Raw genomic sequence first — 24,197 nt, forward strand, 5'->3', positions numbered from 1 at the left:
GCGGTTGGGTGTTATGGGAACTCCTTGACAGTTCGCTTTGAATAAAACTCCTCCAGCAAGGCCCAACCTTGGTTTTACATTTGCATCACCTAAGCCTTTTTCCCTCGGGTTTCCGGAGCCCGAGGGTCATCTTTATTTTAACCCCCCCCCCCCCCGGGCCAGTGCTCCTCTGAGTGTTGGTCCAAAGTAGAGCCCCTTGTAGCGCCACCTCGGAGAAACTTGAGGGTTGGTTTTAGTTGTACGGGATGCGCATCCAGTGTGCCTTGAGAACGAGATATGTGTAGCTCCTATCGGGGTTTGTCGGCACATTTGGGCATCTTTGCTGGTCTTGTTTTACCATTGTCGAAATGTCTTGTAACCGGGATTCCGAGTCTGATCGGGTCTTCCTGGGAGAAGGAATATCCTTCGTTGACCGTGAGAGCTTGTGATGGGCTAAGTTGGGACACCCCTGCAGGGTTTGAACTTACGAAAGCCGTGCCCGTGGGTATGGGCAGATGGGAATTTGTTAATGTCCGGTTGTAGAGAACTTGACACTTGACTTAATTAAAATGCATCAACCGCGTGTGTAGCCGTGATAGTCTCTTTCCGGTGGAGTCCGGGAAGTGAACACGGTTCTTGTGTTATGTTTGTGCGTAATTAGATTCAGCATCACTTCTTGATCACTTCTAGCTTCACGACCGTTGCGTTGCTTCTCTTCTCGCTCTTATTTGCATATGTTAGCCACCATATATGCTTAGTGCTTGCTGCAGCTCCACCTCACTACCTTCCCCTACCCATAAGCTTAAATAGTCTTGATCTCACGGGTGTGAGATTGTTGAGTCCTTGTTGCTCACAAATACTTCCAAACATTTGCAGGTGCCGATGATACCAGTGCAGGTGACGCAACCGAGCTCAAGTGGGAGCTTGATGAAGATCTTGGTCGTTGTTTTGTTTCGTTTCCCGTTGATCAGTAGTGGAGCCCAGTTGGGACAATCGGGGATCTAGCATTTGGGGTTGTCTTCTTTTATTTTGGTTTCATAGTCGGACTTTGATTGTATTCTGGATGATGTATGTTTAACTTGTATTTGTGTGAAGTGGCGATTGTAAGCCAACTCTTTATCCCTTTCTCATTCAGTACATGGGATTGTGTGAAGATTACCCTCTTGCGACAAACCTACCATGGGGCTATGCCTCTAAGTCATGCCCCGACACGTGGGAGATATAGCCGCATCGTGGGCATTACATTCGTTCATCTTCATTCGTGTGTCTTTGGGTTAGATTCTTCTAACCTATGCTTCTCTTCATCGACGGCGATTGTTGTTCTGGTGCGCTGGTCCTACGGGATCTTAGCATGGCGAATTCCCGACTGTCTACTACATAAAGTTTTGTCCGGCTCTCGTGTGTGTGTGTGTGTTGTGGGGGGGATGACGGGATGACAGTCGCACGTCTTCGCCTCGCTTAGACCTAAATGTAACTTTAGTCTTTGTACTGCCATGATAAAGAATAGACCGCAAGTTATATGGAATATTGGATAGCAGATGCACTGTCATACCAGTTCACCAGGTATTTTCTTTTTATACATTATCTCGTTATTTTATCTCAAAATAATATATCAATTTTTTATATATTTTGTAGGAGGATATGAAACATTTTTGACAAAAAATAGCTGTCATTTTGCTCGATTCAGAGCTGAATAAGCTAAAAGGAAATCCCATATACCATCAACCTGACGATGAAGAAACTTTAGCTAATTCTGATCTCGAGATCCTCGAGAATCCACCTGACGTAGTCAAAGACAAACATCCTGCCCCAATCACTATCATACCCACAGACCAATATGAATTACTTGCTGGCCTTTGCAACAACATCATGTCGATCGATGATGCCGGGTGTTTGGAGTAAGTATCATGTATCAATATTTAATGTGCGGACGTACATTATGAAGGAAATATGCCCTAGAGGCAATAATAAAGTTATTATTTATTTCCTTATTTCATGATAAATGTTTATTATTCATGCTAGAATTGTATTAACCGGAAACATGATACATGTGTGAATACATAGACAAACATAGTGTCACCAGTATGCCTCTACTTGACTAGCTCGTTGATCAAAGATGGTTATGTTTCCTAACCATAGACATGAGTTTTCATTTGATTAAATGGGATCACATCATTAGGAGAATGATGTGATTGACTTGACCCATTTCGTTAGCTTAGCACTTGATCGTTTAGTTTGTTGCTATTGCTTTCTTCATGACTTATACATGTTCCTATGACTATGAGATTATGCAACTTCCCGTTTACCGGAGGAACACTTTGTTTCCTACCAAACGTCACAACGTAGGTGATTATAAAGGTGCTCTACAGGTGTCTCCGAAGGTACTTGTTGAGTTGGCGTATTTCAAGATTAGGATTTGTCACTCCGATTGTCGGAGAGGTATCTCTGGGCCTACTCGTTAATGCACATCACTATAAGCCTTGCAAGCATTGTAACTAATGAGTTAGTTGCGGGATGATGTATTGCGGAACGAGTAAAGAGACTTGCCGATAACGAGATTGAAGTAGGTATTGAGATATCGACGATCGAATCTCGGACAAGTAACATATCGATGACAAAGGGAACAACGTATGTTGTTATGCGGTTCGACCGATAAAGATCTTCGTAGAATATGTAGGAGCCAATATGGGCATCCAGGTTCCGCTATTGGTTATTGACCAGAGAAATATCTCGGTCATGTCTACATAGTTCTCGAGCACGCTTAACGTTCGTTGACGATATAGTATTTATGAGTTATGTATGTTGGTAACCGAATGTTGTTCGGAGTTCCGGATAAGATCACGGACATGACGAAGAACTCCGGAATGGTCCGGAGATAAAGTTTGATATATGGGATAATAGTGTTTGGTCTCCGGAAGGGTTCCGGAATTCACCGGAAGGGGTTCCGGATGTTCCCCAAAATGTTTGGGTACGAGAACACTTTATTTGGGCCAAAGGGGAAAGCCCACAAGGTTTTTGGAAAGCGCAAAAGGTAGTTTTGCGGAGTCCAGGGGCCAGATGCCGGGAACCCTGCCGTCTGGCCCTGGAGTCCGAGATGGACTCTTGCCTTTTGGGTGAAACCGACTTTGTGGAGGCTTTTCCTCCAAGTTTCGACCCTAAGGCTCAACATATAAATAGAGGGGTAGGGCTAGCACCCAAGACACATCAAGAAACACCAAGCCGTGTGTCGGCTATCCCGTCCCCTCTAGTTTATCCTCCGTCATAGTTTTCGTAGTGCTTAGGCGAAGCCCTGCGGAGATTGTTCTTCACCAACACCGTCACCACGCCGTCGTGCTGTCGGAACTCATCTACTACTTCGCCCCTCTTGCTGGGTCGAGAAGGCGGGGACGTGATCGAGCTGAACGTGTGCTGAACGCGGAGGTGCCGTACGTTCGGTACTTGATCGGGACGGATCGTGAAGGTGTACGACTACATCAACCGCGTTGATAAACGCTTCCGCTTACGGTCTACGAGGGTACGTAAACAATACTCTCCCCTCTCGTTGCTATGCATCACCATGATCCTGCGTGTGCGTAGGAATTTTTTTTGAAATCACTATGCTCCCCAACACATTATTCTTCTTCTTACCATCCAATTTTTAGGAAGGTATGGGTTCGGAGCTCGACTCCCGACCCAATGGGCTTAAGTCTTAAGAAAGTTCAGTGCATACTTAACATGGAGCAACCTATGAACAACGATTACTTCAACACTGTCGTGCGTATACTAGCATGTGACGAGGGAGTATTGTTCACAGACCCTCCTATACACTGCATGGATCTAAGATTTTGTGTAAGTTATTGTAACTCTTCATTCTATGTGTCATTAGTATCAACATGTTGAAATAATATTTCTTTTTTTACTTAGTCCATGATGCTAGAGTCAACACGAGGTCAGAAGTTTTGCGAGAAGGAAACTATCCGTACGTTGGCAACATTATTTGATAGCTGGCCTAAACAACATCTCATCGTGCAGTATGATAAGTAAAGTATTTTGTCTATTGTTATCATGGTTTATTGTTGTTTCTAATAGCTCCACTTGTAGATTTATCTTCCCTATGCATCCATCGGCCGATACATCTTATATGTCATCGACAAAGAGGCACGTCGTCTATATATTATGGATCCTAATTAAACATCACAATCGTCAGAGGATAAAAAATTAAGGCATGAACTGAAATTAAAAAGTTTTGCAGGGAATTTCAAAGAAGCACTCGAAATAAAGCTACCTGGTTGGAAATTCTGATATATCTAAATGGCAACGTTTATTTCCGTTTGGTATTCCAACGAGTATCGACGGGTAATGAATTCATAACATAAACATTTATTTTTGTTATCACTATATTCTTTATATTATTAATTTAAAGTTTTGCAGGAATGTGTCTGGCTATTTTGTTTTTCATTTTATGCTCTGATGGAATGGTAAAGAATTGGTCAAGTCGGTTTGCGCGGTGAGTATTGTATGTTACATGTTTTAAGACCTTCGGCGTGAAATTTTCATACTAACTACATATATTGTTTGTGCAGGATGGATATGAATTGAGGAAGCAATTTTTATTATACTTGCTAAAACATCGTGGGAATGAAGCTAAAGACAACTTTCCTGATATTGTGAAAGAATTTTTTTAAAGCGCATCATTTAGATATTAAGAGTTTTATAATAGATGTTTTGTTGGAACATCACTCAGTTTGTTACATTAACATGTCATTAATTTTACTTTATGTTATCAGTTTACTTTGCAAAAATGGACTTCAGTTATTAAATAATTATGTCTGTGTTATATTGTTTGTTTGTGTGGAATTTAACATGTAACTTTTGCAAACTATTTAAAGAGCATGTACTTCTACCACAGCCCACGGGTGAAGTTGTTGCTTGCTAGGACCAGAGTGCGGAGGTTGACGCAGTCGAGCAGGTCCTTCGGTATGCTTCCGTTCAGCGAGTTGTTGCCCACTGAAAAGAACACGAGGCCCTGTAGCTGGCCAAGCCCAGCAGGCAGGTGCCCTGTCAACTCGTTTGATGACATGCTCGCGTTGGACAGCAACGTGCAGTTGGCTATGCTCACCGGAATTGGGCCGGACAGCGAGTTGCTGTGGATGATGAGCTTCCGGAGATTCCGGAGCGCCCCGATGTTCTCCGGCAGCCGGCCAGACAGGGAGTTGTTGCTGAGCGACAGGTATGTCAGGTTGACAAGATTCGTCAGAGACGTCGGAACCGTGCCGGTGAGCCGGTTATCATGGAGCGTCAGCGTCTGGAGCGACCGGAGCTCGCCGAGCTCCGGCGGGATCGAGCCGGTCAGCTGGTTCGTGGACAGCCCAAGCGATACTAGCTTCGTGCACCGCCCCAGCGAGCTCGGGATCTCGGACGACAGCACGTTGTGGTACAGGCGCAACTCCTCCAGGTTCACGAGCTCCCCAAGCTCGCGAGGGATGGCGCCGGTGAATCGGTTGCTGTATATGTTGAGCCTGGTGAGGTTCTTACACCGGCCGAGCTCCGACGGGATTGGTCCGGAGAAGCGGTTTTCCACCAGCTGAAGAATCCAGAGGTGCGAGAAGTTCCCGATCTCCGGCGGGATCGAGCCGGACAGGTTGTTGGCGCTGAGGTCCAGCGACTTCATCTGCGTGAGCTTGGCGAATGAAGGCGGAAGCTCGCCGTCGAGATTGTTCATAAAGGCCTCGAATATCTGGAGTTTGTGGAGATCGCCGATGCAAGACGGGATTTGGCCGGTGAGGTTGTTGGTGTTCAGGCCGAGCGCCCACATCGCCGAGCAGTTGCAGAGGCGGCTCGGGATGCCGCCGCTGAGGGAGTTGTTGCCGAGGTCCAGGAGTTGCAGGCTCCCCAGGTCGCCGAGCTCCGGGGGGATGCCGCCGGCGAAGCCGTTCTCGGTGAGGATGAGCTGCTGGAGCTCGCCGAGGCGGCCGAGCTGCGGCGGGATGGCGCCGGTGAAGCCGTTCTCGGTGAGGTCGAGGAGCTGGAGCGTGGAGATGTTGCCGAGGAACGGCGTGAGCGTGCCCTGGAGCTGGGTCTGGAGCAGCTGGATGGACGTGACGCGGCCCGCGCCGTCGCAGGCGACGCCGGTCCAGTTGCAGTGGCGCGGCACCCCGCCGCGGACGGCGTCGCCGGCCCCCGCCGTCCAGTCGGACAGCGCGCCCAGCGGGTCGGCGGTGACGCCCTTCTTGAACGCCAGCAGCGCCTCGAGGTGCAAGGGCGCCGCCGCGTCCGCCGCGAGCAATGCCACCGCCAGCCAGACAGCGAGAACCGGCGGCAGCAGCCAAGTGCGACGAGCCACCATTTCTAGTGCGATCTTTGTTCCTTGCAGACTTCAATCTCATGTGAATACTATGTACTATGTGATTGAATCGAATAAATTCGCGAGTGCTTTTAAGCAACATCGAACCATGCTGTCCACGTCTGTGTGTGTGAGTGTCAACCCGAGGCGCGTCGACACGCGACGAAAGGGACCAGATTGACTCGAAATCTGGCGGGAAGTTTGATTCAAAGGGAGAAGAAGGTGGCAGTCTTGCCGTGCCGACATGGCTTAGATAACAGAAAATGGATGATGGTTTCAGACCATACTAGATTCTCTTTGCAGCGAGCATTAAAAAGGAGTAAAACAGATCCTAAAAAAAAGGAGTAAAATTGCAGAGAAAATTGATAACAGATGATGGTCCACGGAGGAGAGAAATTGCTCTTTTCAGCGAGCTTTAAAAAGGAGTAAAATTCACTGGTGGTCCCTGTACTTTTCTCACTGGTTCACTTCGGTCCATGTACTCAAGACCTTAGAGCAACTCCAACGCGCCGACCTATTTTGTCCGCACGTGTTCGTTTGGGTTAAAACGGACACAAAAGTTGGCACAACGCGCCGACACAAACGTACGCGCGTCTATTTTTTATCCGCCCGACGATCCATTTCTGGCCCAAATTTGGATCTCATTTGCGTTGGCGTGGACACGAAACGGATGTGCGCGACGCCGGCCTACTCCTTCCCTGGCCCGCCAGTCGGTGGCACAACCACCACCATTTCCCCACTTTCTCAAAAAACTCCCGCCCGCTCGCCATGGATGACGTCCCGACCCTCGATGCCGCTGCCGGCCTCGCCTCCTCCAACCTCACCTTCATCGCCTCTGCCAAAGGCAAGCCCCGCGCACCCTGCAAGACTGCGGCACCGCCCAAGAAGAAGCAGTTGACGCCGAAGCAGTGGGCCCTGCAGTCGGCCAAGAGAAAGGGTCGGAGACATGCGCGGACGCAAAGCTCAGAACCGCGGCTGCCGCCTCCCTCTCCGCCGCCGCACAGCAGGAGGAAACCAATGCCCGAGTCGTCACGGCAACGAGGGAGACCCTGCTCTACCTAGGGTTAAACCCTGGCTATCATGTGCTCGTCTCCGCCGCCGTGGCCGCGGCGAGCATGGGGTTGTCGGCATTTCCTCGGGTGGTACTGCCAGAGTTGCCACGCGCGTCTACCACACAGCCGATTCCCGGCTTCCATATCTATCTGCAAGCCTCCCGCTTCTCTGGGGAATGCTCGTCGGAGGTGAGCCTAGTGGCGCCATCCACACCCGTGCCCATGGCTATCGACCTCAACGCCACACCGGTGGCCAGTGGATCATCCTCTAGAGGGACGAGGAAATGCATGCAACCTGTTCGACAGAATGCCGGTCACCAGTGACGACGAGATGGACAACCGTTTCTCATCGAGAACATCATCTTCGAAGGCGGTGTGGGAGCCGCTGCCTCCGCAGGCGGTGTGGGCGCGGCTGCCTTTGATCCCGACAAGACCCCAAAGCCAAGACGGCAGAGCGCCCTTCATGCCAGCCACCTTTGATCAAGTTGGCATGGACGACTCCTTCATGCAAGACCAGGTCGGCATGGGTAGCACCTTCCCGCTCGACCTCGAATTCCCAGAGGACTATGGCCTCGAGGAAGAGGATGAAGTGAGCATCGATGGGGAGCCTTTGTTCGAGCACAAGCTCGCCAACCAAGCCGGCGCAAACAAGAAGCGCAAAAGCAAGCAGACGAAGGCATACACGCAGCCGGAGGACAAACTCCTTTGTGAGTGTTGGAGGGACATTGGACAAGACCCCAAGGTCGGCGCCGAGAAAAAGGCATCTACCTTTTGGCTTCGTGTTTATCGTGAGTACCATGAATGCAAGAAGTTCGAGCCGTACCAAATGGAGAGCAAGCGCGGGTGGGTGTCGCTCTCGAAGTGATGGAGGGTGATACAACAAGAGTGGAACAAGTTTTGTGCAACCCTTCAGAGCATCCAAGCACGTCCTGTGAGCGGCCTCGGCCTTAAAGATATGGTATACATGCGCCACTCTTCGTATATGTTTATCGTTATGCTTGCATGCTATTCACTTGTAGGCATTCTAAGCTTTGGAGGCATTCAAGACCCCACATGACAGCAAGTCCTTCAACCTCACCCGTTGTTGGATGATCATCAACGGGGAGGAGAAGTTCAAGGCGCAATATACTGCTGCCAAAGCACGTGGGGGTGGAAACCGTCGAGGAGCATGGGGAGGGCGAGAAGCCACGACCGCGGGGGAAGACCAACTCCAAGAAGGAGGACAAGCGCGATGTGGCGTCGATTGCCTTGCATGCCACTTTGGAGGGCATGATGAGGAAGGACACAAGGGAGGAGAAGCGCCGACAAGACAATGAAGATCAAATGAACGCATTCATGGGGATCCGAAGGAGGAGGCTTGAGCTCGATGCGAAGAAGCAAGTCAAGATGCTCAAGATGAAGGCGGAGAAGCAAGTGAAGATGCTCGAGATCGAGACCACCAATGCCAAGACCAAAGGTAAAAAAAATGGTGCTCGCTAGCATGATGACAGGGGTGGAGATCATGAAGGTGGACTTGAACACGGTGTCACTGAGGAAGAGGCAATGGTTCGAGAAAATGCAGGTCGACATGCTCAAGTTCGATGACGAGTGATCTATGATGGAGAGTGTCATTCTTTTTTTATGCCGGCAAGTGTACTGGCATGACCACGGCCGAGATGGCGTGGTCGAACTCCCGCCCTTTATGTGTGCTGGCATGGCGCCGACATGAACTCTGGACGATGGCATGGTCGCTGACATGATCTATGGCCAGGAGCCTTTTAAAATTTGTATGTGGATATGAAATGTGTCGGCACGTTGGACGCATTGCCGATCCAAATATAAAATGGAGCGGATAACCCGAACGAAAAAAGCGTGCGTCCGTTTGGCTCGGGTCGCGTTGCAGTTGCTCTTAGTCAATACAGTCACTGTGTACTCACCCAGCTTCGTATTTTCTTTAGGTTGACCGGTCAACTCCATCCACGCGGGTCCCATATGTCAGTGAATAGAAGAAAGAAAGAGAAGGATAAAACATTGCGCGAGTGGGGGATTCGAACGGGAGAGTTCCGGGTGAGGGATTCGAACGCACTAGCCACCTGAGCGCACAACGAATTCTGTCAATAAGTAGAGCTCTAGTCTACTGTAGATAGTGTTCTATTGGGCTAACTGTGAACGTTAAGGCACCTTTAGCCCACCCCTTAAAAGAGCTTAACTCTAGTGCAACCCTCGAAACGTTTAAGTTCTCAAGGAGTGAGGAGTAGTGTCGGCGGGCACGTTCATTTGCCTCCGATGGCCACCCGCAACCCTTCCAATCTCCGGTCACCAAATTCCGGCTAGATTTCGACAAGATTCTTGTGAAGTTTTTATCGGAAGGAATTGGAGGTCAGCACATGATGAAAATCACTGCAAGCTCAGTCATATACATGAAGACGGAACCAATCTATTTCTCTATGCAATTTCTGTGTGAGAATCTGAAACTATCTAGAAATTACTTGGACATACGGAGGTTCTATCGAGGATTGCATCATTGTTCCCGGAAGAGACTGTGGACATCCTCTTCTTTCCTTGAAGTGGTCATTGTTGCTAGTTGGAATATTTGAATACTGGAAAGCTCGAAGTCGAAGCTGAAATGTGTGTGTGTGTGTGTGTGTGTGTGTGTGTGTGTGTGTGAAACCGAGAAAACACATGGGGTAAAAGTGATGGCAGCGTGTTTTTCTTAACAAAAACCATGAGTACAGCACCCACTTGGAGATAAGCTTGGAAGGATTGATTGGGAGGGAGGGTGACACTGGAGTGTCCTCTTGACCAATCCGGACCATGTTGCATAGCCTAGCAATCGGCGGCACTCAAATCATGGCGCAGGTCAAAGTCATAAGAAAAACACCCGGCGTGGAGCCATGGAGGCCAGCAACTGGTCATGCGAGCTGCAAGCCCGCAAGTGCGCGAGGAAAATGACGGGCCGAGCGAGTGGCCTTTGTTCGGTTTCGAGCGACCCCATGCACATGCATGATTTCAACTGTGGGTGTGGGTGGCGAAGGCTCCTGCAAGTTGCTGAGCACGGGAGCTGCAGCCGCGTTGGCAGTACACGGCGCCCGCCTTGTTGCGTGGAATCCGGAAATGGGTCTGGATACGTGTGAATGATCGGTGGGGGTGGTGCGACGAAAACCGGCGGCCACGGGGACGAGGTTGGTCATCGTCCATCGGGTTGGCATCCGTTCCACCGTGTGCGCAACGGCAACACACGGTTTCGGGCCTACACGTACGGCTCCATGGCGCGGTGCCGCGGAGGTCTTTTGTTACGGTGTATTTTGCTACTGGCTGTAGTGAGTAGTGTAGGCCACATTTCGCTGATGATTACGTGGTTGTAAGCCTCTGTTTGGAAATAGGGCATCTCCAATGTTGACCCATAAATTTGCTTCAACATTCGTTCGCTGATAGGTGGGACCAGTCCGCGAATACGGATGCGGAAGTCGGGCATGCAACGCTGCCCGTATACATTTCAACCACTATTTAAACTAAACGGTCAAAATTCATGCAAACACGGCGGATTTCGTATAGACCGGACGAAATTCATTACATTTTAGATAATTTTTAACTAAACCATTCTCTAGACCTAATCTAAATGATTCTCGGCGCCCATTCCCCACGTCCGGCCGTGAGCCCCGAGAACTGAAGCTCCGGCTCTTGCCTTTGCCTTCTCGAGTTCTGCCTCGGCGCTCACCAGCTGCGCCTCTGCAACCCCAGGAAGTGAAGTTGTTCGCCTTCACGTTGCCGTCAAGCGGCTAATTGTCCGACGATGTTTAGCCCGCCAAGCTTCGCTTCAACGGGAGGGGAGTGGTGGCCTTCTTGGGATCCGAGCGGCAGCGACCTACCAAGCACTACTCTTCCACGCTGCTGGCGGCGCCCAGTGACGTGTCGGCTTCGTGGTCATGGCGGCGGGGCGCAGATGGGGCGTAACTGGCAATGTCCTCCTCGTCATCACTCTTGCCCCACACCTCATCTGTCGCCTCGTCGAACTCCCTGTAGGTGGCTTATAACTTCACCTAAAGTTGGCAGTACTACCGGCGATCGCGTCGGATCAAGCAGGCGGAGCGGTAGGACTCGAGCAACGCCTCCTGCTCAGCCCCTTCACGGACCAGTGCTCCTCGAGGAGGCTGAGGTTGTAGTCCTGGTCGGCCTGCGCCTGTCGGAACTTGGCCTCCTGCTCCTCTCGCAGCATGTCCGTGTATTGCGCACGGGCTCCCCGATGGTGAGGTCGGCATGCACTGGCGAGGAGGGTGTCGTCGGCTCGTCCTCCATTGGGGCGGCGGCGGCCTCCGTCTGTCGGTCGGCCTGCTAGCCGGCAGCAATGGCGGACATCTCCTTCTTCTGCTTCGATGAGAGGGTGTCCCAGAGGGCTTTGAAGTGCAAGGAGGCCATGGCGGGCGTGGTGCGGAGAGGAGACAAGAACAGGAGGAGGATGACTGTGGCTATGACCGGGGCTGGTGTTTATATAGTGGGCCGATGGCAATGGGATGTGGCGGTGTGGTTAATGGTGGGCGGCAGACGGACGGACAGGTGACGCCGGAGTAGGTTCCTCGGCAACCCCATATTGTTAGTGTAGGGCGACAGACGGACGGGATGTCGCTTGAACATGGAGCAATCGCCTACACCTGGAAGTGGTGCGGGTAGCGTTCCCTCAGCCGGTGCGCAACTTCAATGCCGGCAGCAGTGAGAGGTCGCGTTCACTCTGGTCGGGTATGTATGCGGCACTGGCGCTCTGGAGCGGCGCTGGCTGTTTCGGGCAGGAAGCGTGCCCGGGCCAGGGAGGGGGTTAATGGTAGGCCAGTGTAGTTAGAAGCAGATTTGGCAGTGGTCCGGACGCCCGCAAAGCCCTCCCTATTTGTCTCCGGTTTGCAGGAAAAAGTGCGTCTGGACCACCGAGGGGACCAATACAAAACTGTGTTGGATGACAAAACACGTCCGGACTGTGCGGTCCGGACGGTTGCGGGAGGTTTGAGGATCGGCATTGGAGATGCCCTTAGGATCGATGGGACATCGATGGGGTCAATGAGAGTGTAGAAGGTACTCCTACTCCTACTGTTGAGAACCAACCAATTGTTGATAGTTAGGAGGTCAATGGTACCCTTGACTTATCAGTGATAAAAATACTAAGGTTTAACAAATTTTTTTTGAAACCGCAGGTTTGACAATTTGGAGTCTCATAAAAACAAAATATTCTATAAGGGAAAACGATGTTCCCATTCATAACAAGGCACATTTGCTAACTTCATCAATCTCAAGACCCGACGGCTCTGTCTCTCGACTCTAGTTTCTTTTCTTTCTAAATCACAACTTCTCTAAATCACAAAATTCCAATAATATGAGTTATCTTGCAAATTTTGACTCATTGTACCTTGCAATTTCATCGGATTACACACACACACTTATTAGGGAACATATGTTGAGTAAAATCACAATTTTTTTGATTAATCTAATTTAGAAATAAATCATGAACATGGCATTGACGGTATTAATATTGTATACCTAACCATGCAAGCTTGTACTACGCATACATCAGGTACATCTACGTAAACATCAAGCATAGTGACCACGGGAATAAACAGGAGAGAGAGATAAACAAATTATACCCTCCAGTCGGCCGGGTCGTAGTCGCGGTGCCGGCGTTGTCCTGGGCGGCATTCTTCTCGGATTCGCTGGACATGGCGATGTCGAGGAGAACAAGGATGTAGTCGAAGTAGCAGACAAAGGCGAACAATGGCGAGCAGTCGCGTCAGAGATGCTCTCCGAAAACCTAATCGTCCTTCTCACGACGTAGGATCTCAAAGGGCGGAGTTCCGAAGGCCTGCTCTCTCGTACAGTTGTGCACGCGGTGCTCGGGATGGGATCGCCGGAAGCAGCAACAATGAGTGAAACGATGGTGGAGAGTTTGCGAGGAGATGGAGCAGATGTGATCTGATCTGGGTGACGACTAGGGTTTTCAACGCCTCCAATATATATTCGGTCATGGAGGAAGACGTGGGTTGGACACACACACCGGTCATCAACAACCCACAATCCGACATGTCAGATTCGTGGCTGTCCGTTAATGACTCAGAATTAATTAACCATTCCTGACCGGAAAAAAATAAGCACACACGTGACATAGGTGTGAGCTTGGCTCGACCATGACACACACGTGGGGGCGAGGCGTGGCAGAGGATGGAGGTGCGTACGGGGATCACTCATCTTCTCAAGCTTCAATAACATGTGAAAGAGAAACACTTATAAAAAGGTCTCAACTCACCTCCACTAATGAGGATTCTTTTAGTGGTTCCTCCACTTGTGAGGTGCGACTGCCCAACGGCCGATTCTCCCACAATCTTGAGAATCAAACCTTCCCCATGCTTTTCCTAGAATCTTGAACCAATAATTTTTTGACAATCCTAGCTAGTTAGGACGTAAACAACTATGATTGTTAAAAAATACAGGTTTAAGATTCTGAGAGAAGCTAGGTGAAGATTTGATTCTCAAGATTTTGAGAGAATCGGCCAAAAAAATTGGGCGAACCCATCTATATTTCGACAACATACATAACAGGAAGCATGATTACTAGTTAATTCATCTCGTAAAAATCACAACAATAAGAAGCATGTCGATAGGAGTTGGCACAGTGAGGACTCATCTTTGCTTTTTTTTTTACGGAAAGGCCTTCTGGCTAGATTTATTAAAATCAAATAAATCTTACATCATCCACTAAAAATTTAACTAAAAAGTCAGGGGGATCATCCATCCAAACCGAAGGGGGGTTAACACGACCCCATCTAGCTAGCTCATGAGCAACTACATTCGACTCTCTACCACCATAGTGTCCTTCATTAAGCTTCCGAGCTTCTACCACAATGATATTATCCATTCTCACCATGATATTGGAGCAACCGGCGGCAAGGCACAATTTTAATCCCTCAAGGAGTGTTGCTGCCTCCACGGCTACCACATCGGCAACATGTTCAAACTTTGCTGTGCCCGCAGAAATAAAGCTCCCTCGATTATCACTAATGATCATGCCACATGAACCAAAAAACTCACCAGCAGAAAAAGATGCATCAACGTTCACTACCTGCTGTCCCGCCAAGGCAACTGGCCATTTATTCAGTCTTGGAGTAGTAGAATGTTTCCCTGCTGCTCGGACGTAGTTCAAGGTTAGTGCCACAATCACTGGGCCTGTCCTGCCTGGTGTCTGAACATCTTCCCGTCGAACTATCTGCCGTCTCTGCCACCACAAGTATCAGCAAGCCGCTGCAATTATTTCTGGAAGTTCTGTGGCCTCCATATATGTCTGCTGTAGCGACTCATCACATAGTAAAAACTCCAATATGGCTGCTCCTGATCGGTCCAACTGAGATGCCAGTTCTATCTCCCTTTCAATTCCAAGAGAGCTCCAAACAACTCTGGCTATCACACAATTGAACAGTGCATGTGCAACATCTTCTGCATCGGCCTCGCAAATACTCCCTCCGTTCGAAATTACTTGTCACAAAAGTGGATGTATCTACAACTAAAATACATCTAGATACATTCATTTTTTGAACGAGTAATTCTGAACGGAGGGAGCAGGACACCAGGATATTGTTCCGATATGGCGATTATGCAAGACATCGGTATAGCATTGTGTAGGCACCTCCAAACAAATATTTTAATCTTTCCCGGCAGCTTCAACTTCCAAAGTTTGCGTGTGTAGTTAGTTTACCACCGCTTGTGTAGGCATTTCCTTTCCTTAAAGTGAACGCGGGAATATGTCCTCGTCGTGTGTAGTTAGTTTACCACCGCTGCACGCTAGGTATCTTCCACGTACAATCACACAAAGCTCTCAGCACCGTCGAGGATATAGTTAGTTCCCACAACGCACTCAATCACGAACTCATTCACGTACGATCCTGGTTAGAGTTTGGACGAGGATGTGCAGCTGCGGTAGGACGTTCAGCTACGACCGGCAGCTGCACATCCACTTCCAAGCGCTAGCTAGGATCGTCAACAACGGCCCGCAGCAGGACATCCATGTATACGTAGAGGTTAATCTTGATCGGCGACGCCGAGTTCAGGAAGGAGAACCTGACGAGGGTGTTCGAGCTGGAGGTGGCGCTGTCCGGCGAGGTCAGGTACCAGGCGCACTGCAGCGAGTGCAAGTTCCAGGCCAGATGCACGCTCAAGCTGCAGCTCGCACTGCCGGGCACGCCCGGCCGTCGTGTACTCGTGTTCCAGAAGGTACTCCCTCCGTTCCGAATTACTTGTCTTCGATTTGTCTAGATACGGAGGTATCTAGCACTAAAAAAAGTATAGATACATCCATATTTAGATAAATACAAGACAAGTAATTCGGAACGGAGGGAGTAAGTGCAAGCTCGCTCCGGCCGGCAGATAAGAACTGTTAGCGGCTACGACTGGTGGCTTTTTTTTTCTTATCTTCTACTTTCTCCGTTCCTAAATATTTGTCTTTTTAAAGATTTCAAATGAAATACCACATGCGGATGTATATAGACATATTTTAGAGTGTAGATTCACTCATTTTACTCCGTATGCAGTTACTTATTGAAATGTCTAGAAAAACAAATATTTAGGAACAGAGGGAGTATATCTAAATAGCTAGCCCCCACTAACATATTTCTCTCAACATGCAAGCATGTCACCTCATCATTCAACATGCATAGAAAAGGCCTACCCCAACATGCAACTATGCATATTAAAAATCCACTTCAACATGCAAACATGCGTGCATGTAAAATTCCATTCTATTATGATATTAAATTTAATTCATATATAATTTTAAAAACTATTATTTCAAATATTCATGTTCCATATAACCAAAATCTCACTAAAATACTGCAAAATATTCCCGCAACAACGTGCGGGGCATCATCTAGTATTATTAGGTAGTACTCCCTCCGTTCCGAATTACTTGTCGCAGAAATGGATGTATCTAGATGTATTTTAGTTTTAGATACATCCATTTTCGAGACAAGTAGTTTCGAACGGAGGGAGTATGTCATACTCCCTCCGTCGCAAAGGTTTTTTTAGTCGCAAAGGTTTTTTTAGATAGGAATGTAACTAGTCACATTTTAGTGTTAAATACATCCATATATACACAAATATAAGAAACGAATTTTAGGACAGAGGTAATAGGTAATTTCAGATGTGTGGTTAAAATTGTGTCCAGGATAATTTCAGATGTGTGGTTAAAAGTGTGTCCAAAAATTGAAACGCAGACAATGTATAGAACGAGACTCTGGTTTTGGGCACTATTTTAGATGCATAGAACATCAGCCGTGAGGTCAGGGAAATACTGATGTCCACGGTCATGCATTGTACATATGTGTGTATGAGACTGCTTGATAAACCACAATCTGACACGCTTTTTGCTGTATGTTGTGTGTGGGTTAATCAAGAGAACATGTAAATCATACTGTGATAGCCAGTTCACTAATATGCTTGTGAAAATTGACATGGTTTTTTAGCAGAGGCCACATTTCATATGACAGAACTTATAAAGGTATGAAGCCAAATGGAATTGCATGTTGAGACAGCATAAAGCAAGGTGTGGACAGTGAGTGATAGCAGAGTATGCACCATAATATTACATGTTTCAACCAAAATTTGAAGATATGGAGTGGAATATGAGCAATGTACTCTTGGTTTTGTTGACATGAGAGTTTGTAAATCCAATCAAGAAAAACTGATTCATTGCAGAAAACTGACTCTCCTTTTAACCCCAAGTACTCATCTCTGCAGTGGCAATGCTTCGATTTTATCCAGCTAATAGTTGTATGAAGCAGGAACAAACACATCATGTTCAGAGTCATCAAATACACACCAGCTCAGTGGTTATGGGGAAATAGTTACACTGAGAACAGGGTTGGTAGTATCCTTGTAGCTCTGAAAGTGGAGGCGAACAAAAACACTGTCCAGAAATGCTGGCCTGTTTAATCACTCAGTATGAAATAATGATACAGAAAACATCTGGACCGAAAATGCATCCAGAAGTCCCCAATAAAAATTAGATCAAAACACCCGTCAAAAAATTAGATCAAAACAGTGGGACCCAATACTATGGCTTTAGTTTTGGTTTCCAGTTCTCTTCCTTGCAACGCCGCTGATCAATAATCATTGACTCGAAAACAGACAGAACATCATCCAAACCCATCTCATCCTCTCCAAGTTTCTTCATGGTGATAACTATGCTCTCAATGGTTGACAAGCACCCGGCCTTTGGCTCCTGCCTCACCTCGCTGTACAAGCTAACCTTATCTGATTCTAGCTTCACGTGTGGCAGAAGTTGTAGCCATGGATTCTCATGGTACATCCGCTGCGCCTTTGCCCAGGTGCCATCCAACACAATCAAATGTTTCACCTGACAATCTAAAGCATCAAGGCTGATTGCACCCTGGCATGGAAATAGCAGAGCTGCGTGTGGCGGTATGGTGATGGAAAATTCCTCAAACTCCGAGACTTCACCTGTACGTCTGGACTTGTTCTTCTGTATTTTCACGACAGTAAAGCCATTCGAGACAGCTCCTTGACCAACAGAACCTCTGCACAACCATCTGATTTGGGGCTTTACACCGCGCTCAATGTCAATCCTGAGTTCCTTTTCTGTATAAGCAACAGAGCACTTTTCCATATTTTCCACGGTCCAACCTTCTCCAGTAACAGCAGCAACTTCAACATTTTCAGTGCAAATACCATTAACTGAGGTAGTTTCAACTAAAGGGTGAGGCAGATCAGCATGTACCTTATTTGTCACACATGTCTCACTTCTGTGTTGGCCTTCAGCTTTGACGGCATTGGCTACATAGCTTTCCGACTGATTTGCGGCTGAGACTGGCCTTTCAAAATCTCCAGCATGTTCATTTATTTTCGCCTTCTCGAATCTGAAACACTCATCACCATTAGAGTCACATTCAATGCCACCGCCAACTTCTCGATCCAGATCAGAGGAAACACCATTGCTTATTTCCCTATTATCTAATCCTTCGCCAGCAACTTGCCTAGAGATTGCAATACTGGCATTTTTCACACCCAAATGACCACCGAAAGGATTTATCCCCATATCTTCAGAATCACTCCACATTGCATGATCCAATCCTTTGCCTTGGCTTGGCTCGAAACCTTCACCATCTTGTATGCCAGTCTGCCCAGGAACAACGGAACCGTCATGATTTCCGGCATGAGCGGCGCCAACATCGGTTTCTCCGTCTCCAAGATTCGAGGCCGCGGCGCCGCCGAGCGTCCTGAGGAGGAAGCTGGCGCGGTGGTTGACGTCGGTGACTTGGGTGACGGCGAGGTTGCGGAGGCCGAGGCGGGCAACACGGATGGAGCTGAGCGGGTGCCGGACCTCCATGGTGTGCTGCAGCACGGTGACGCCGACGGTGGTGTCCAGCGGGGGCCCGCGGAGGCGGCCGCAGAGGCAGACGCTCAGGGGCTTGGTGCAGACGGCGCACATGGGGCGGCGCTGGCCAGGCTCCCGGCGATGCGGGGGGTCGCTCTGGCCCTCGCGCGCCGCCATGGGTGGCGAGGCGGGGGTCGGTTGAGTTGCTGCTGGGTTGGGTTGGGGGTGGCGGCTGTCCGGCGGTTTGAGAGTCTAGGGTTTTGGAAGGGGAAGGGGGCCTTTTGCGGAAGCGCTTTGGAGGAAAATCCACTTTGCCGTTTATTGCCGCAAAATTGTCTACCAACTGCGTGCACACACAGTCAGAGAGAATGGGCCAGCCCAGTTAGGTTAGGTTAGTGCCGGCTTCTGGAGTGTTTGGGCCCGGGGCTTTTATTTTAGGAATGTTCTAGAATGTTTTATTCTGTTGTTTCGTTTTTCTTTTCTTGTTTCTCTACTGATTTTTACCCTTTTATTTTTTACTTTATGTTTTTTCCGGGTTTATTTTTAATATTCTTATTTTCTTTCAAACCATGTTCCTGGAATTTATTTTTTTCAAGTTTTTTCAAAAGCTTTCAAATTTTCAAAAAAAATATTCAAATTTTAAAAAGTGTTTATATTTTTCATAAGAATGTTCACATTATTTCAATAAAATTTTCTTAAATTTCAGAAAAAATCACTTTTCAAAATAATTAAATTTGAGGTAGTATATTCTCTTAATTTTCAAAAAAAAACCAAAGAAAAACCCAACTAATCAAGATAGTATATTCTCTTTACCTCCGTTCATTACCAAGACAACTAATCAACTACCTTTTTATCCTTTTCTGTTTACCTTTCTATCACTAGGATAGAATTCTCTCAAGATTAAACCCATCTAACATACATAACTACCTCTTATCTATAAATAATGCAGCAAATGGCTCAAAAGAATTCAAAAGAAATCCATAGATAATATGATCATAAAGTGTCCATTCGTCATACTACAACAAGCACACCGAGAATTGCGTCAAATGGATCATGGAGGGACGATCTTTGTTTGAGAAGCTAGGGGGAGAGGATGCCATCTACCTACTGTTATGGGCCCATAGTCTAAGGAGGGAAACTCACACATGGACATGGTGGCGGCAAGGTTGATTAGCTCCGGTGATGAATCCCCCCTGCGATAGAATACCGAAAAAGGTTTTCATATTGGATCACCGCGTAATGTGAGGAGGCAGCATCAGAAAATTCCTCGATAAGTCTTTTGGTAGTTTTCGGGAGAAAAGGTATGGGCACCGAGAGGCGCCATAGGGTATCCATGCATGCCCACGTCACAACCGAAGCCCTGCCCGCAAGCTCCCACCATGTGGGCCCATAGATTAATAGATTAGTTAAGTAAAATTATATAAAATGTGCCAAAACTATGTAATAATGATATAAAAGTAGAATGAACATATCAAAAAATATAGATACGTTTGGGACGTATCAGACATGTTCCCAAATCTTGGAATCCACATAAGCCTATTCAAAGAACATTGCAAAAAAAGGTGATCAATAGTTTCTTTTTTTACATAACTAACTGGAGCAATTTCCTTGTCAGCCCCTTCTAAGCAAGTCATCTTCAGTTAGAAAGCAATTTTTCAGAATCAACCATAAGAAATACATAATTATCAATGGTATTTTGTCCTCACAAAAAACTGTGGGGGATATTAGACATTATCAACACATTGTTTTGAACTAAAGTTACTGGTGGAGGATAAAGCCCATTTGACACAATCATCCTTACAATAAAATTCTTCACAGGCCTTGATATGTCTTCAACATATCTAAATTTTTTTATTGTTCCATGCTATTATAGTATCAATCTTGGATGTTACATATGCAATTATATATCATTTTTGGGACTAACCTATTAACCTAGTGCCAAGTGTCAGTTGTTGTTTTTTTGCCCGTTTTTGGTTTTCCAGGAAATCAGTACCAAACGAATTCCAAACGCTATGAAACTTTTTGACGATTTTTTTCTAGACAAGGGAAACCCTAGAAGCTTCGGGAGGAGACCAGTAGGAAAATGAGAAGATGACAAGACAACATGGCACGCACAGGGGGGTAGGCGCGCCCTGATGCCTTGTGGGCCCCTCGTGGCTCCGTCTGGCCTAATTCCACCTCTATAAATTTTCTAAAATCAAGAAACCAACATAGAGCCACCCAAAATACTTTTTCTGCTACCGCAAATTTCTATTCTTCCGAGATCCCATCTGGAGGCCTTTTTCGGCACCCTGCCGGAGGGGGAATCAATCACGGAGGGCTTCTACACCAACCTTGTTGCCCTTCCGATGATGTGTGATTAGTTTACCACAGACCTACATGTCCATATCTAGTAGCTAGATGGCTTCTTCTCCCTCTTTGAACTTCAATACAATGTTCTCCTCGATGTTCTTGGAGGTCTATTCGATGTAATCTTCTTTTGTGGTGTATTTGTTGGCATCCGTTGAATTATGGGTTTATGATCAGATTATTCATGAATACAAATTGAGTCTTCTCTGAATTCTTTTATGTATGGTTATTATAGCTTTGTATTTCTCTCTGATTCACCCTTTTAGTTTAGCCAACTAGATTGATTTATCTTGTAATAGGAGAGGTGCTTTGTAATCGGTTCAATCTTGCGGTGCTCTATAGCCCAGTGACAGAAGGGGACAAGACACATATTTGTATTGTTGCCATTAAGGGGAAAACGACGGGGTATATTCATATTGGTTGGATTTACTTTGTCTACATCATGTCATCTTGCTTAAGGCGTTACTTCATTTTTCATGAACTTAATACTCTAGATGCATGTTGGATAGTAGTCGATGGGTGAAGTAATAGTAGTAGATATAGGTAGGAGTCCATCTACTTGTCTCGGACGTGATGCCTATATACATGATCATTGCCTTGAATATCGTCATAACTATGTGCTTTTCTATCAATTGCCCAACAGTAATTTATTTACCCACCATACTTTATGTGCTCGAGAGAGAAGCCTCTAGTGAAAACTATGACCCCTGGGTCTACTTTTATCATATATAAAATAAAAAATACCTTGCTGCAATTTATCTATCATTCTTTTATTTTGTGTTTTTATCTATCGATCTATCACTATCACATTTGATCCTTACGAATAACCGTTGAGGGGATTGACAACCCCCTTGATCGCGTTGGGTGCAAGTATTTGCTCTTTTGTGTGTAGGTGCTGTTAACGAGGCTTCGCCTAATTCTCCTACTGGATTGATAACCTTGGTTATTAAACGAGGGAAATACTTATCACTACTATACTGCATCATCCTCTCCTCTTTGAGGAAATCCCAACGCAGCTCACAAGTAGCCGGAAGAATTTCTGGCGCTGCTGCCGGGGAGGCATCACCAAAACCTATCAAGTACCTTCGCATAAACTATCGTCTACTTGTTCTTACTTTCATTTTCCATTTGCTTCTCGTTTCCATCTCCCCCACTTCTGGAACAATTTTACAAACAAAACACAAAAATATTTTTGTATGCTTGTTTGCGTGCTTTGTCGCTATGTCTCAATAAAATACCAAATTGTGTGACTTTTCAATACTAACAATAATGATTTTAGTAGTACTCCAATTGCTCGTCCCGGCACTAGTACGGAGTCGTGTGATATTAATGCCTCTTTACTAAATCTTGTTATGAAAGAACAATTCTCAGGTAGTCCTATTGAAGATGTTGCATCCCATATTAATACTTTCATTGAATTATATGATATGCAAAAGGAAAAAGATGTGGATAATGATATTGTCAAATTGAAACTATTTCCGTTCTCGCCGCGAGATCGTGCTAAAACTTGGTTTTCATCCTTGCCACGAAATAGTATTGATTCTTGGGATAAGTGTAAGGATGCTTTTATTGCCAAGTATTTTCGTCCCGCAAAAATTATTTCTCTAAGATATCAAATTGTGAACTTTAAGCAACTTGAGCATGAATATGTTGCCTAATCTTGGGAGAGAATGAAATTAATGATAAGAAACTGTCCCACTCATGGTTTAAGCTTATGGATGATCATGCAAAAAAATTATGCGAGATAAAACTTTGTTTCTAGAAATCTTTTAGATTCTACCGCGCGGGGGGGGGGGGTACCTTTATGGAAATCACATTAGATGAAGCTGCAAAATTCTTTGATAATATTATGGCAAATTATTCACAATGGTACACGGAAAGAACTCCAACTAGTGAATAGGTGAATTCTATCGAAGAAATTAACAATTTGAGTGATAAAATGGATGCGCTTATGAAAATGGTTGCTAGTAAGAGTGCTCGTGTTGATCCTAATAATGTGCCATTATCTAATTTGATTGAGCAAAATAATAATTCCGGTTATGTGAATTTTGTCTCTAGAAATAATTTCAATAACAACGCTTATAGGTGTAATATCAGTCCTAGGGCGTTTCCTAGAAATTCCTCTAATAATTATAGTAATTCATATAATAATAATAATAATAATAATAAGAAGAAGAAGAAGAAGAAGAAGATGCCCTCTGATCTTGAAAGTAATATTAAAAAACTTATTAATTCTCAATAGATTTTTAATACTATGATAGAGGAACAATTGAATAAAGTTGATGATATGGCTAGGAACATGGATAGAACTGCTCATGATGTGGATACTCTCAAAATTAAAAAAATCCACCCAAGCATGATATTAATGACTCAATTAAGTCTATCGAAATATCTATTAATGAAAGTAAAGAGAGAACCGCTAGGTTGAGAGCTAAGCGAGAATTCCTGGAAAAAGCGATTCCGCCCAGTTTTTATCGTAATCATGATGAAGATATTAAAATGACTGGAGTCTCACCCATTGAATCTTTATTTAGTAATATAATTTTTTTTCGAGAGTACGCCAATGACGTACCATATTTTTATAGACGAAAGAGAGTTAATGTACAAGAAGCCCATCCCTGATGCGAACATCAAGGGTGGGTGACACACACCTACTCGACTTCGAAGCACAACTAATCTAACTTCTCACAAAACGTTGTAGACATCCCGCTCCAAGCCCTGCCGTATGCCATGCCGTGATTTCCTTAAACACAAGATTGGGGATGAGGGGTGCAGGTTTCTTCTGCTCCTGTCTGTTGAAAACCCTGGCATTTCTTTGCTTCCAAAGAGTCCAAGCCACTGCCGTCACGAGAGTGTCAAAGCCTCTTCTGTCCGCTCCACTAAACTTCTTCCTTTCTCTCATCCACCAAGCAGGGAAGGTGTCATTCATAGTAGTGCCTACCACATTAAGTCCGAGCCGGTCAAACACACGCTGCCACACCTCCTGTGCAAAAGTGCACTTGGCCAGTATGTGGTCCACGTTATCCTCCGCTTGCAAACACGTGAAACATGGCGACGGCTGGTCTTGCAGGCCATGACGTGCCCGTCTATCCGATGTCCACAATCGATATTGTAACGCCAACCAAATGAACAGCTTGCACTTTAAGGTCGCCCAGCT

General features: G+C 46.3%; 2 protein-coding genes across 2 annotated transcripts; both read right to left on the reverse strand.

The window, feature by feature from the left end:
- Positions 1–3,876: 3,876 nt before the first annotated feature.
- On the reverse strand, positions 3,877–6,379 carry LOC125534089 (uncharacterized). Its single transcript, XM_048697386.2, has one exon. It carries the CDS (start codon positions 6,302–6,304, stop codon positions 4,859–4,861), a length of 1,446 nt encoding a protein of 481 aa, XP_048553343.2. The 5' UTR covers positions 6,305–6,379; the 3' UTR covers positions 3,877–4,858.
- A 10,885-nt stretch (positions 6,380–17,264) lies between these two features.
- LOC125539724 (uncharacterized) lies at positions 17,265–18,990 on the reverse strand. Its single transcript, XM_048703235.2, has one exon. The coding sequence runs from the start codon at positions 18,866–18,868 to the stop codon at positions 17,411–17,413; it is 1,458 nt and encodes a 485-aa protein (XP_048559192.1). The 5' UTR covers positions 18,869–18,990; the 3' UTR covers positions 17,265–17,410.
- Between the last annotated feature and the right edge of the window lie 5,207 nt (positions 18,991–24,197).

This window comes from Triticum urartu, chromosome 2A (genome assembly GCF_056163025.1).
Source record: "Triticum urartu cultivar PI428250 chromosome 2A, HENAU_Tu73, whole genome shotgun sequence".
In the NCBI taxonomy this organism is placed as follows: Eukaryota; Viridiplantae; Streptophyta; class Magnoliopsida; order Poales; family Poaceae; genus Triticum; species Triticum urartu.